The 13,698-nt window shown below is 35.6% G+C and overlaps 1 protein-coding gene across 1 annotated transcript in view; it reads left to right on the top strand.

Annotated features, from left to right (window-relative positions):
- WDR70 (WD repeat domain 70) overlaps positions 1 to 13,698 on the top strand; it is a 126,957-nt gene that overhangs the window by 92,917 nt on the left and 20,342 nt on the right. Inside the window, exons 12-13 of the mRNA XM_088156929.1 lie at positions 3,237 to 3,321; positions 4,342 to 4,480. Coding sequence (XP_088013055.1) covers positions 3,237 to 3,321; positions 4,342 to 4,480 — 224 coding nt within the window. The remainder of the gene's footprint in view (positions 1 to 3,236; positions 3,322 to 4,341; positions 4,481 to 13,698) is intronic.

Genomic DNA, 13,698 nt, shown 5'->3' with positions numbered 1-13,698 from the left:
TCTAACCATGCCAGAAATATATTTGCTAGTTTTAATAGTCATAGTCAGCTATTTGCAAAATATGGAGCTGAAATGGTTTTATGAAAGTCTACTAGGATCCTTCTAGCTGTATGTTCATATGCTCATATGTTTAGAGAGGATGATGAAGTATTTGATCAGGCTGATATGGATGCAGGTGATGCTGAGAAGTGTTCCAAATGTAGGTATAGGTTCCTCGATTTGTGACTTCGTTCATGAGATCTTCGGCTTTAGTCCCAGCCTTTGATGCCTCCAAAGGCTGCTCTGTAGTTGTTGCAGCTCCTTCTCCAGTGGCACTACAGAATGCAGAAGTCAGTACCTTGTTCTGTAAGATGTCTCCCATTTATGTAGCATAAGCCTTCACAGAAAGGCTCAGAGTTGATAAACATATTCTGGTAAGCTTGTTCTTCTGTGTGTTTCCTAAGCTGTAACTTTTTAAAATTCCAATTTCCTATGTTTCTTTGCTTCCCTCATTGATCTCCGTGAACAATTTCTGTCATTGAGCTTTGCTTTTCACACAAGACTTCCTCTTTTTAAATAAGGTGTTGCTGACTGTACGCTTTGTGAATTCCTGGCAGCACTCTTGCTTCTTTTGGGCCTACTTGCATTCATGTGCTTGTCTTCCTGGTCAGAATCTTCTGAAAAGAAAATAAAACAGTCAGATAAAATCTATATAATATTAGTGCCTTGGCCTTGTTTTGACTGAAGGGCATTTACAAAATGCCTATCTTTGCTCACCAAAGACTGTTTTTCTAGGACCTAATTGTTACCTCTTGATAAATCCAGTGCTCAATACCACTGGCATAGCAGTGTCTTGACCTGATTGCGTCAGTCTTGAGCCTGTTTATCGGTATCCTTCTTATTAAAATGGCAAAAAATAGAGTATGAAATGCTCCTAAAAATGCTATAAAAGCTTTAAATAATCCTCCCAGGCTTTGGAGAAGTCTACCATCAAGAAAAAATACTGAATGATCCAAGTAGACTATTTTGAATATTCATACTGAATTTCGCAACTTCCGTTTATATGCTTTTGTTTAAGGATAACTGTTTTTGTTCATGTGTAAAGTAATTAAAAACAGATCACTACTGCTGCAGCCCTATTAAATAATCTTCGTAAGCATTGATAGAAGGATCATACTGGAAAAAAAGATTGGTGCTGAGGAAAGTTCATATTCTATGATTTTAGTGACAATGATTTCAACTCAAAATGCGAATTATATTTAGAAACCAATTTGCATTTGCACACTGATAATTTTAATTAGGAAAGGTGAATAGGAGCAAATTCTTAATGATGTAAAGTTTCACAGTATTAGCAAGTCAAGTCATTCTACTAGCATTTTTCCCCTCTCTCAATACTTACTCTTCTATTTCTAAACTATTTCAGTTTAAGACAATGTTGACTTGAAATCAACCATAAATTTGAGTGCCACTAGAGTCTTCTAAATTTTTTAACCAGCCCATTACATTTTCTTGCTAGCAAAGGAGCTATAGCTACATGTCTGACTGCATTTTTCCTACTAAAACCTGGCAGGACTACAGCTTGAAGATCATGTCAAGGCTCATTCCACTAGGAACAGAACAGCCTTGGCTGCTAGCCTTAGATCTGTCCCTATCCAGGAGATTTGCAAAGTGGCCAAGTGTGTCCTTTGCATACATTTATAAAGTGCTGGTGCTTTAGATGTAACATCTTGACGATAAGTGGGTTTTTTTTCTTGGGGAGTGGGAGGGAAAAGGGAGGGCTTATTTTACAAGACTAAATGCTTTGAAGTACTTGGGATGGAGTCTACTGGGAAACAATAAGAAAACAGATATTCCCAAAACAGAGACTCAACATTTTTCTTTCTTGTCTTTTTCAGCTTCCCAATGAACAGAAATATACTCTGCTCTAGACATCATTTATTTAAGTTGTCCACTTCTTAAAAATATTTTGTAGTAAGGAGTTATCCTAGTCTTTAATATAAACATACATGATGTACGAGGCCACACATTACTGCTTTCCCTGTAAAGGGCACTGCTGGCCTTGATTTCTTTTGTTACTTCTTTTAAAAACATTTTATTTCCAAGGCCTCCTTTGAGGTCTTCAGCTCAAAGGCTGTGAATCCACAAAATACTTGTATATAACCAAATTACTTCCCTGCAAGATTTGTACTTTGGAAAGAAGCAGGTCTTGCCTCCTAGGTCAGAAAGATTTTGTAACTTTTTGTCTAAAATTAATCTCTGGATATTTTTAAAGAGAATTGTTGCTTAAATGTCCTTCTTTTTACCCTTGAAAGCGCTGAGGGACTGCTGTCAAATGCTAGGACGTGTCTAGGTGCTTGAGTGAGGTACTTCAAAGCTCAGATTCTGTAGCTCATCTCATGCTGGAAATACGTGTTCCAGAAGGACGATCAGAGCAGAGATGTGGATGTCTCTGAGAATAACTAACTAATCTCTTTTTTTACCCCTGTTCTCACTTCGTTAATATGTCATAACTTTTCAAAAAGGGATAAACAGCCTGACTTTTACTGGCCTGCAGTCACACCATGTTTATCAAACACAGATGAGAATTGCTACAAATCTCTTGCTGTAACTCCGATTTTGGCTTTTATGGCTAAAGGTAGTGCGGTGAAGAGGTTTCATTATAGCAAGTGTGGTTTCACTTGCTTCCCTTCACCCCCTTCCCTGAGGATTTCTGACTGTTCCAGGGCCTCTTCTCCATACTGAGATAGCAGTTTGTTGCCTGCTAAAGAAGGGGGAAGACTTTCATGTGCTTTCTATTCTTCCTGATTACTTTTTAAGGTCAGGTACAAACCACACATATGAAACTTGTTTAGTTTTTTGATCTAGACCACTCATGGCAACATTTTTAATTTCTTTCAATGTCTTGAAAGTTGAATTTGCTGCTAGCAGCAAAGCATCAATGCTTACAAACACAGAATAAATTAGTGATTGAGAAGTCTGATTCTACTGTTTGTGGACAGTGGTTTTTGATAGGAGGGATTACCACAACAGAATTGAGGAGAAGTTTCTGGTATATTGGAGTGCCACATACTGAGCTTCTCAATCTTGCACTGTCATAGTCACTTACGAGGAAAAACTTCAAAATTGTTCCCATTTTTGATGCTTCTGTTATACAATTTTGTCTACTTCTCTCTGAATTAGAGAATAACATTTTCTGACATGCGTAAGTTCTTGATTTGAATTATTTATTGCTAACCTCTGTCTATTTTGTTTCATAGGAGATGATACTCTAAAGATATGGGATATTAGGCAATTTAAAAAACCTCTTAATTCAGCAGATGGACTGCCCAGCTTCTTTCCGATGTAAGTATTCTAATTTATTCCAACTAGCAGAAATAGCAGGTTTTTTGCTGAATGGGAAGTGGTTCTGCTGGAGTTCTTATCCTCAGTTGTCACTAGGTCCACAATTGTGCAGAGAGGACTGCACAAGGAGAACTGTGCAGTGACAATTCTTGTCTATTTTAGGGATACACATTACTTTAAAAGATTTGTGATATTATGGTCTCTTGTGTCTTAAGTCTAATTAGATTAGTAACATTTCAGGCGGGGACCCTTATGTGTGTAATGAGATATAGATGTAAACCTCATTCTTATTTAGTCTTTGATTAATAAAAAAAGAGCTGAACAAAAAGGTAGACATAACATGAAGGTACGTGATACGAATTCAGGCTACAGTATCAGAAGTGCTGACTTTATTTTACTGCATAGTTCTAAATGTTATTTTCAATATCTTTATTGATCTGATCTGCATTTCTATAGCTGTAACACAGCAAAATCCCCTAAGGACAGTTTGTAATTTTGAAATAAGATCTTAGAAAGACAAGTCATGGATAGCTCAATCTTAACTGCAGTTTGTAACACAGAAGAAAAATAAACAGGAGAATATTTTTGACCAATGCATAAACACACCACCTTGCATCATTGAAGAATGTATCATCAGCAGAAACAGATTTCATAATTAGTACATTTTTTTACTTAATGATGACAGCCAGATTTGAAAGTAACTTTTTTTTGGTTTCTTGTATTGAAAATCTTGCTAGACTTTTGAGTGGAGGAGATTTTGCTGGGAGGAGGATTTTTATTGAATCTGTCAGTTTTGCACATCCTGTGCACAACCGTACTAACGATAACAGATAACAGGTAACAGATAACTCTAATTGATAACTGCAACAATAGATGACAGCTAACAAAAGACTTTTTTAAGCTTTGTCTGGCCAGGACTAACAAATACAAAATACTATTTTAAGGAGTGCAATTTATATCTAAGTTCTCAATATATTAGTTGTTTATCTTCTCAGTAATGTGCTTTGTTTTCTTCAACAGGACAGACTGTTGTTTCAGCCCAGACGATAAAATCCTTGTCACAGGCACCTCTGTTAAGAAGGGTGGTGGCAGTGGGAAGCTGTTTTTCTTCTATCGTGAGACCTTCCAGAAGCTGTATGAGATAGAAGTTACAGATGCGGTATGTATTTTAGTTTAATCATCTCTTCAAAATATGAATGAAATCAAATTCATATGCTTCTTTTCCTTTATATGGGTAATTACCAACTATTGTGATTTTCCTACTCCATGATTAAAAGATAGGGTTAGAGTAACCTGAATAATTGTTTCAATTACATTTAAAAAAAATCCTAGGACAAGGTGTTTAAGCAGTAGAGCTTCCCTTCCCTTCTCTTGTGTTAGCATTACATTTCTTAAGGATTTCTGTGAACCCTTCTAGATCTGTGAAGTGAAACACAAATCCTAAAATACGTAGATGTTTATGTTGTTTACTTCATCAGTTACCACGATGAAATGCCTTGTTGTGACAAAACTCATCTTTGTTTATGAGACTAGATTAGTGGTTACTCTAAAATGTGTTTCTAGCTTGTCTAAATGCAACAATTTGTTGCAAAAATAAGGCATCATTAAGAAATGCAAAAACACCATGCTCACTGATTACTATAAAAACCTAAAGCTATGAACCTGTAATACAGAAGGGTCTGTATATGGCTTGAAGTGACCACCTTTGTGCATAAGGGAAAATCTCAATACCATAAATGAAAAGGTCCTTTTACTCTTGTGATATACAAATAAACTTACAGGTAATAGTGAACAGAACTGGGTGAAATTAGAACAGAATTGCTGCTGATAAGTGTGGCAGTGTATGCTTAGTTCCTTTAGTTGTTGGAGTGTGTCAGATAGCAATTTTATCACTTTGTTTTAGAATACCATTTTCTCCTGCACTATTTTTGAGCCAGCACAACAAGCTTTCCTAGCATAGCAGACCAAACCTTCTTCTGCTAGATATTGTTCATACACCACCAGCACCTATGTATTTGCTTTTCTTTTCAAATCCTGCTTTCTCCTTTAGTCCGTCTGTTTTACGGATGGATTTGTTATATCTATAATTTTGGTGGCAGCCGTCTTGCAAATTAAAAATGCAGAATTCTTATCAAAGCAGAAAACACATGTTTTTACCTGGAGTAGAATACACCTGTTTTCATCTTAAACATATAATCTAAATGCAAAAGGGTTTTATATGACTTTGGAAGTTTTACTTAGTACTATATAGTCTCTCCAAATACAGCAGAAGTTGGCTTTTATATTTTTCTCTTTTGGAGCATACCAAACCACAAACCAAACTTAACTCTTGAGAATTTCTAGATGATTTTTAATTTCTGATACAAGCGTTATAACCAAGCCTTATAACCAAGTATTTATAACCTTTTTCTGAGAGAAAACATGAATGCCTCAATATCTCCTGTGAAACTTCATGGCAGAGAAAAGGAAAACAACTACATAAGATAAAGTGCAAGAAGTAGATTTTTGTAGGAGCTCTCCTGTCCGTAGGCATGGGAAACAAAATAGTTTTATAATTCAATTCACAATTAATTTGACCTCCTTAGACCTGAGAGTTTAGAGGTGGTCATGATGGCATCTCCGTTAAGCACTGATCATGTCACTAAGAGTGTGCAGAAACTTCACCTAAGTTCTAAGACCGCAAGAAGTAGGAGCTTGTAGGATACAGGATCCTGTATCTCCAAGAACACTTAAGTTATGAGAAATAACTGCTTGCCAATCTTTTGTATGCATTCAAAGAAAATATTATTTTAATTTGGTAACTTTGTAGTCTAAGTCTCGGAAATAAAGGGTCTGTTCACCTGTCAAGATAGATTGTGCTACAGGGGAGTCCACAAAAGATCCCTTTGCTCTCAGTTTCTCTTGGAATCAGGAGCTAAATTTCTTTTTTTTGCTTAAAAATGCAAAAGAGACATGGAACAGAGATCCCAACAGAAGGAAACTGTCAATAAACAACTTCATTTGGGCCACTAATATAGTAAAATTTTAAGTATGTGCACAAGTCTAAGCCGGTTCATAATTTTATACTATAAATTTGTATAGGTGCTGATATTTATATGGTACTTTTTAAGACTGTAGTAAATCACTTTGGTCTATAGAGTTTTAGTGTTGCTGGTTTTCTTCATTTGTAGTTATAAAATTTAAGACTGTCATTCTTCTGCTTTGCACATAGTGGAAATGAAAATAATGAAACTAATAGGTGAAGAATTGAGACAAAAACTGATCTTTTGACATAATTTTCAGTGAGTCAGCGCTACCAGTACCTGTACAAAAAGTCTGTCTAGCTTACAACTTTTAACTCTACGCATCTAAGGAAAATACAGTGTAGCATATCAATCTGAATCTAAAAGAAGAAAAATTCTTGTAAGTCGTCTTTCAAAATAAAAGCAGTATATTTTGTAAAGGTCTTTCTACCATTTGCATCTTCTGGCTTTTTCATTAGTCTTCTTTACTTGTTCTTCTCAAATTACTGTGTTTGATTAAATATAAACGCATAAAGGCATGCTAAAAGCAAATGAATTTTCAAGAAGCTGGCTTTTATGTTTTGTAAGCAGTAAATGCTGTTTGTTGGAAAGATCATTGGTCTGTAAACTGGGAGATTAGTATCTTGTGTGTAGTTTATCAAAGCATTTTTTTCAGCAGTGCAGTAATTACTTTCTTTCTACCGCTGCTCTCCTAGTTTCCATTTTTTACTTATACTCTCAAAAATACCAGTTAACATTTAGCATTAGTGTAATTAAAGATAAACACATGATGTTATCCAAGACTTCAGTTTGTTTTCTGCAACTAAGTGTTATATTTCTTTACATTTTCCATGTTACCTAGTGCTGAAATACATAATTTTTTACTCTGTCTTTTTGGGTTTTTTTAGGCATTGCAGTTATGCTATGCTATACGTGAAGCTGAAATTATGCTATGTTGTATGTGTAATAAAAGCACAAATGCACCAGTGTCTGTCTCTGCAAAGAGCCTGATCTGCTGTCATTTCCAACTAAATTATTTCAGTGATTTCAGTGAGATTTAGTCCATATTGCTAAAAAAAGAGGCATCTTTAGTAAATTTTGAAGGCAATTGTATAGCAGTTTAGTGGTTGAATGTATATAATCAGAATAATAGAAAATATACTGTGAAGAAAAAATATAAACTATTCACATGTTATTTTTTTAAATTCACAAGGATTTTTTAAAGGGAAATTCAGCAAGTCTAGAAAATTGAAAAGCAGTCAAGAGCAGTAAACATTATCTTAAGCCTCTTTGGTAAATAGCCAGTGAAATTGGCCTGTGAGTGAACTTAGTGGGTAATGAGAAAATATTTAATGGGAATGTTTGACCAAAGCTGTGTCTGGCATTCCTTTCCTTCATACCACACAAACCTTTTTTCACCTTTTCTTTCAAGTTTTCATGGGAAAATCCATTACTGTTTCAGAGCTGCTGGAGTGAAACCTTGTGGTTTTACTAATGGATTTATACTCTGATCGGTTTCTGCCGTTGTGGTTGGGTATAGAATATTATTTTGCTTTTTATCTCTTATATTAGTGGTTTTTTGTTTCTCAGCCACAATCTTTGCTTAAACAACTGCGCTGTTTTGTCCGCTACTGAATGCCATCCCACCATGTAGGCATTGGGACTTTAGTAGAATTCAAACTTCTTAGATAAATAGCAATACTTTTTGAAGAAAGCTAATATCAAAAGAGCTCGAGACAATGGGTTCTGTCTCTGACCAGTAGCTGGAGGAGGTGTGAACGGGACAAAGACAAAATTGTTGGTGCTTCTCTGACCATCCTTTCTGCTTCCAGTAACTGCTGTTTTCGAGATACCTTGATGCAGGTAGAGGAATGTTGCAGTTAATAGCACTCAGTGAATTTTTTTCATGAGTTTATCAAGGAGAGAAATCACCCATGCTACAGGTCATGGCACGGTCCTTTACTTACTGCAGATTACATCAAAATTACATCAGGGTGGGAGCTCCTGCCTCTGCTGCTCTCATAAGAAAGTTGATGCTCTGTGTGCAATACCCTAGCCTTGCTCTGACTTGGTGTGTACAGGTACAACTGAAGATTTTAAGGGCTTTGTACTGTGATAATGGTTGTGTTTACTGAACTGTACAGAATTCCCTCTTTTAATGGAACTTGAAAAAATCATGTTATGAATGTGCAGCCTTTTCATAGTTTTTCTGTCTGTCTTTCTCTTCTGTCTTGACAGTGTTATTTATGAAAGGTTCTTCCACTCTCACCTCAAATGCTCACAATAAAATATGTTCATAAAGCTTTCTCAATTTGAGCATTAGAAGCTTATTTAACCTGAAATACCTATAATTGCATGCAGAACCTTTCTTCTCTCCCTTTACTTGAATAAGGTGACTTAAACAGATGGCAGGAAACAATACTGCCAGAATATGGGGGTACAGAGCTTATGTCCAGAAACACAGAGGCCATTTCCCTTTCTTTTTGTCAGGTAGTGTGAGAGGCAGGAAGTCCTGTAGATGCAGAGGAATAAAGTCTCATCTTTGGGACATGCAGTCTGGGAGGGAAGGGAGATTTCACTGCCAGATGAAAGGCAGGGAGTGTTTATTCCTAATTCTTGCTTTGGTTATGCAAGCATGGGTTCTTCATGGGAACCAGTTATAAATACCTAGTGTATGGGAAAAAGAATTGGATACACAACATTTCCCCCAATGTCAGTTTAATTTAAAATAGCTGTGGATAGGCACTTGAATCAATCTCACATGTCTGTCATTCATTTGGCTACTTCCAACAATTCACCCGATAGTTATCCTTATTACAGACAAGATTGATCTTGGCAGTAATAGAGTATTCATTTTCCCCATATGGAAAGGACAAGTATTATACTCTGTGACTGCCAAGCAGAATGGGCACTGAGAAAGAAAAAAAAAAAAAAAGTTGCTGATTTTTAATGAAAATTGAAGTAATAATTCAGTTTAAAAATGAGACAGGATGATGAGTGTGTGTACATTATAAAACAAGATGTGCAAGTTTCAAAAATATCCCACAGATTTTTGTAGATAAGCAACAATCCAAAACCCATAGATTTATGGTTGTTTTGGGAAACCTATTTCTGTTAGGAAGATTCTTCAATATTTTCTTAGTTTCTCAAATATAAGCAAAAGTTAAATTATTAAAAACTTCTGAAAATACCTCTAAGGGGTGTTTCAGGAAGGTCTTCTGAGATATGCTATAAATAAAGCTTCTTTTTAGATGAAAGAGTAAAAAGGAAAGAAGGAATAAGGAATATGAACCTTCCAGCATCCTTTAGGCACGGCTATAGGATTGAAGTATTTCTTTCCTTGACCTTAAACAATAATTTACTATTTATAAGGTGCAGTAATATAGTAAAGGGCTTTTCCACTGTGGCCCATTTAACTGAGATTTAAAGCTTTTGAATTTAAGAAAAATAAATTTTTTTAACTTCTGGAAGAGATCATCATGTAACTTCTGTTTTGGGTTTTTGTTTTTTTTTTAAAAAGCCATTTGTTTTATTTCAAAGGAAAATCCATATTTTTCACAATAGGTAAGTTAATACAGTATTTAAGGCCCAGTAAATTTATGTGTTTTTTAAAGTAAACAAGAAAACCCTCTGGATTAAGTGGTGAATAACAGGAATATGTTTATTTATATAGTGTGGTAACCTGTCAATTTTTATTTTCTGCTTCCATATATATAAGGACAATGTGGTCCTTCCCTTTGTGTATCCTGGAGCAGCATGTATTTTGTTTTAAGGGAGATGTCACCAGTGGTTTGAGGTATGCAAAAGTAATAAACTGTGAGGGTTTTGTCCCTGTAACAGGGCGTAGGAGTGTACATGAAGGTTGTATCCCTTAGTTTTATGATATATGGAGATGAAAGTGTGGCTGTAATTTTACCAGACCATGTGTTTGAAAATGCCTGACATTGCAGTTACAAGGGAAACAGGTTGCCACCTTGATTTAACTACTTTTTTATTCATCAGAAGAGGAAAATATAGTTCAGTGGCTCCAAGCTCTTGTCAAAATATATTTTATAGCTGTACCCTCTGGAAGTTCAGTGGTACAGCATTGTTACCCATGTTTTCTATATTGAAATATTTCTTTAAAATATTGGCCTCTGAAAATGTTTTTAGGGCATTTCTGGTTTCTGCATAAAAAATTGTAAGTTTTATCCATTTCTGGTCCCTTTTCCATTGAATATTTCCACACATTTTCTAAGTCATGTTTCACAAGGGAAAAACATTAGTATTCTTTCCTCTACTACTGTATTCTCATGAGTATTTTATATCTAATGATAGCAGGTCACTACATTGTAGATACTCCCTAGCCTCCCACCTTATTTATTGTAGTTGGCTCTTTTCCTTGGAAGAGCTCCAAGGGAATCTTGAACAGGAAGATTTCTGCAAATTGGGGTTTACAGTAGATCTTTAAAATATAATATTAGTACATTTCTATTATGTGAGCAGCCTTTTTAAAAATCAGAGTATGCATAGTATGAACATGTAAATGTTAACTGTATTTTTGCTCAAAATAAAAAAAAAAAAAGATGGATTTGTTATTCAGCTTGGCAGACATTTGAAAGTGGCACACTTCTAAATCTGTTATTTAACTTTTATATTATTATTTAAAATTTGGCAGTTTTATAAGAGTTACACAGTTTTACCCCCTCTTCTGGTGCTTCCAGGCGGCAGACCAGCTGTTTCCAGGTACAGCAGCATGGCCATGGGTGTTGTGTCACCACTGTGCTCTAAGACACCAGTGGAAAGAGATTACAGAGTGTGCAGTGGAAATTGGTATGGCCTCTGAGCAGCACTGCCTCTCTGTGATTCTAAAGGCAGAAATTCTGCAGCTCTCAGAGGGCAGCAGGTGGTTAATGTAGCTGATGGAAATCATCTGCTGAAAAATCAAGATAACAGTAGGAGAAGGAAAGAACTAGCTATATTAAAGCATTTCCTTATAATGCTAACTTTATTGGTGGCTTTTACTCTCCATTCTGCATTTCAACCATCATTATCAATGATTTTTTTATTCTTGTGTAGAAATTATGGTATTTATTGGTAGGATTGCTATTATCTATGGGTTAGAATTCTGAGTTTCTTAATTTTTTTGTCTTAATTTTTCCTTTAACTTCCAGTTCCTTAGAGATGGAGAGGAATTATTTGTTAACATGGGTGAAAATGTGTTGAAACACTTGCTTAAAAGTCCTTAGGGCCTGTTTCTGAACCTCATGGAGTATGCGTGAGAGAAGTATTTTCTTTAAGGCATTGAGATCTTTGAGACAGGATGGAGTTACTCTGCTGCCTGTAAGTTAGAATGCATATGGATCTTTCCTCATCAAGAGATTTTTAGTATATTTTGATTCATTTTCCTCTCTTTTCTCAAGTAGTGTATGCATTCGTGCTGGGATGTATAAAATAAAACATGGCAGAGATTTTTTTTGGTCCATGAAAACTGTGAACCACATAAAACTTGTCTGTGAAAATTTGTACAAAGACTAGATTTGTATCTATTGTACAGCAGTCTAAATATTTGAAATTTCTAAACACTTCCACGACTTTATTGTAAGTGTAAAAGCTTGAGAGTCCCTGCTTTAATATCTTTCCTAATTACAGAAGTTGTTTAAAAGCTATAGTAACCAAACAGGGATGAGGAGCAATCTTGTGGCAGTGGGAAGCTGTCTTCAGCAGTTGGCATCTAAATATTTGATGTTTTATTCAAAGACATAGAAACTCAAATAAATGCAGCTGTTTTCCTGAAATAACTTTGTACATTTCCCTTCTCCTATGGGGAGACATATTGCTAAAGTCAGAAGAACTTAATGTGCAAGTCCTAGAACTAGAAAGATAAAGCTGAAAGGCCGCACTGAGATTTCATCCCTCTATCCAGCCCAAGTTTGAAATTGCTTACCCCTCTCAAACATAAATGTAATGTAAGCTTAGGTAACAGGTGATGTTAATTTGGAAGGTAATTGCTTTTTATTATAAGCTTCCTAAGTAGTATTATTTCTTACATTTTGAGCTCCTGTGCATTCAAAAGATACTGCAAGCTGTTCTTCACTTTAAATATGTAGGATAATTTTATATAGGAGAAAAGACAGAATAGATGTGCTAAATAAATTAGTTGCATGCATACTTGCACTGATTTTGACAGATGAGGCTTTTTTTCAGAAAGACTGGAATTTGTAGTAATTACATTTAAGATAAATACTCAGTTCAATCAGAAAAGCCCCACTTAGTGACTGCTGAGGTCACCTGTCCTTACAGAATCCACGACCACGGTAAGAATGTAATTTTACATGTTTGCTGTCTTCCCTGCTGATATGTCACTTATCTGACTGCCTGGACAGCCAAGTGCAGCGAATCCAAGCAGTGCTGTTCAAACAGAGTCCATCACATACCGTCACACCCATTGAAGCAAAGCTTGCAGATGGGAAAGAGAGAAGGTTTGTTTAAGTTTTTCTTCTCCTGACCAAAAATATTTTCTTAGGGCAGCAGCTCTTGCTTTCACTTTTTTATTGTATATCTTTAGAACAGACTCTGGGGAATTATTTATTAGACTAGACTGTAGGTTGGAAAAGGGGTAAGCAATAATTGCAAATATAGTTTTTAAACCCCTGTTCAGTTTTTAAGTATCTCCAGAGCTATACCTGATCTTTGACACTAAGGTTTTCAAGATTTATTGGGCAGTTTTAGAAGTTTGTGTCTGATATATTCTTTCTGCACTGGGAGTATTCAATATGGATACCAGGATTCTTTATCTTGAACTGTGGTGTTTTATCTAAGTAGCAAAACATGCTGTAATGTAGATCCTCATTAGTTTTCTGTTCTTCTTTTATAGCTATTTTGGCCATTGTAGGCTGTAGGGATTCACCTGACCAAATATAGATGTCTACAGCTGATCCAGTCACCCTAGGCTCCTTTTCTAATCAACAGAGAAAAATAAACATATTCAGACTTTGATTTTATCCCATCCTAAAATAGATCTCTAAAATAGGTTAGCTGAAGTCCACTATAAATGCTTATTTTTCTATTAACTTTAAAGGGAGACATTTGTAGACATTTAAAGAATATATCTCCAAAGATTAGAAGTGTAGATATGTTAAGTTTGATGAAACAAGTCCCACCTAAACTCTTTACTTCCCTCCGTGGGTGTTTATTGTCTTCTACTAAAGCGCTGGAACATTTAATCTCTCGTTTTCTGACCTTGCCAATAGCAAAGTAGGAGATAATGGGTTACTTTTGCATTCATTTCTGTTGATTTAAGAATTTTTGACTGTAGGCAATTTACAGGAGAAAAGCCTGCCACTCTATGAAAGGCTTGTGCTAGCTGAGAGTGAAGCCTACGCTCTCTTACTTG

Source organism: Sturnus vulgaris, chromosome Z, assembly GCF_052056855.1.
Source record: "Sturnus vulgaris isolate bStuVul1 chromosome Z, bStuVul1.hap1, whole genome shotgun sequence".
NCBI lineage: Eukaryota > Metazoa > Chordata > Aves > Passeriformes > Sturnidae > Sturnus > Sturnus vulgaris.
This window is presented reverse-complemented; position numbering and strand designations above follow the sequence as displayed.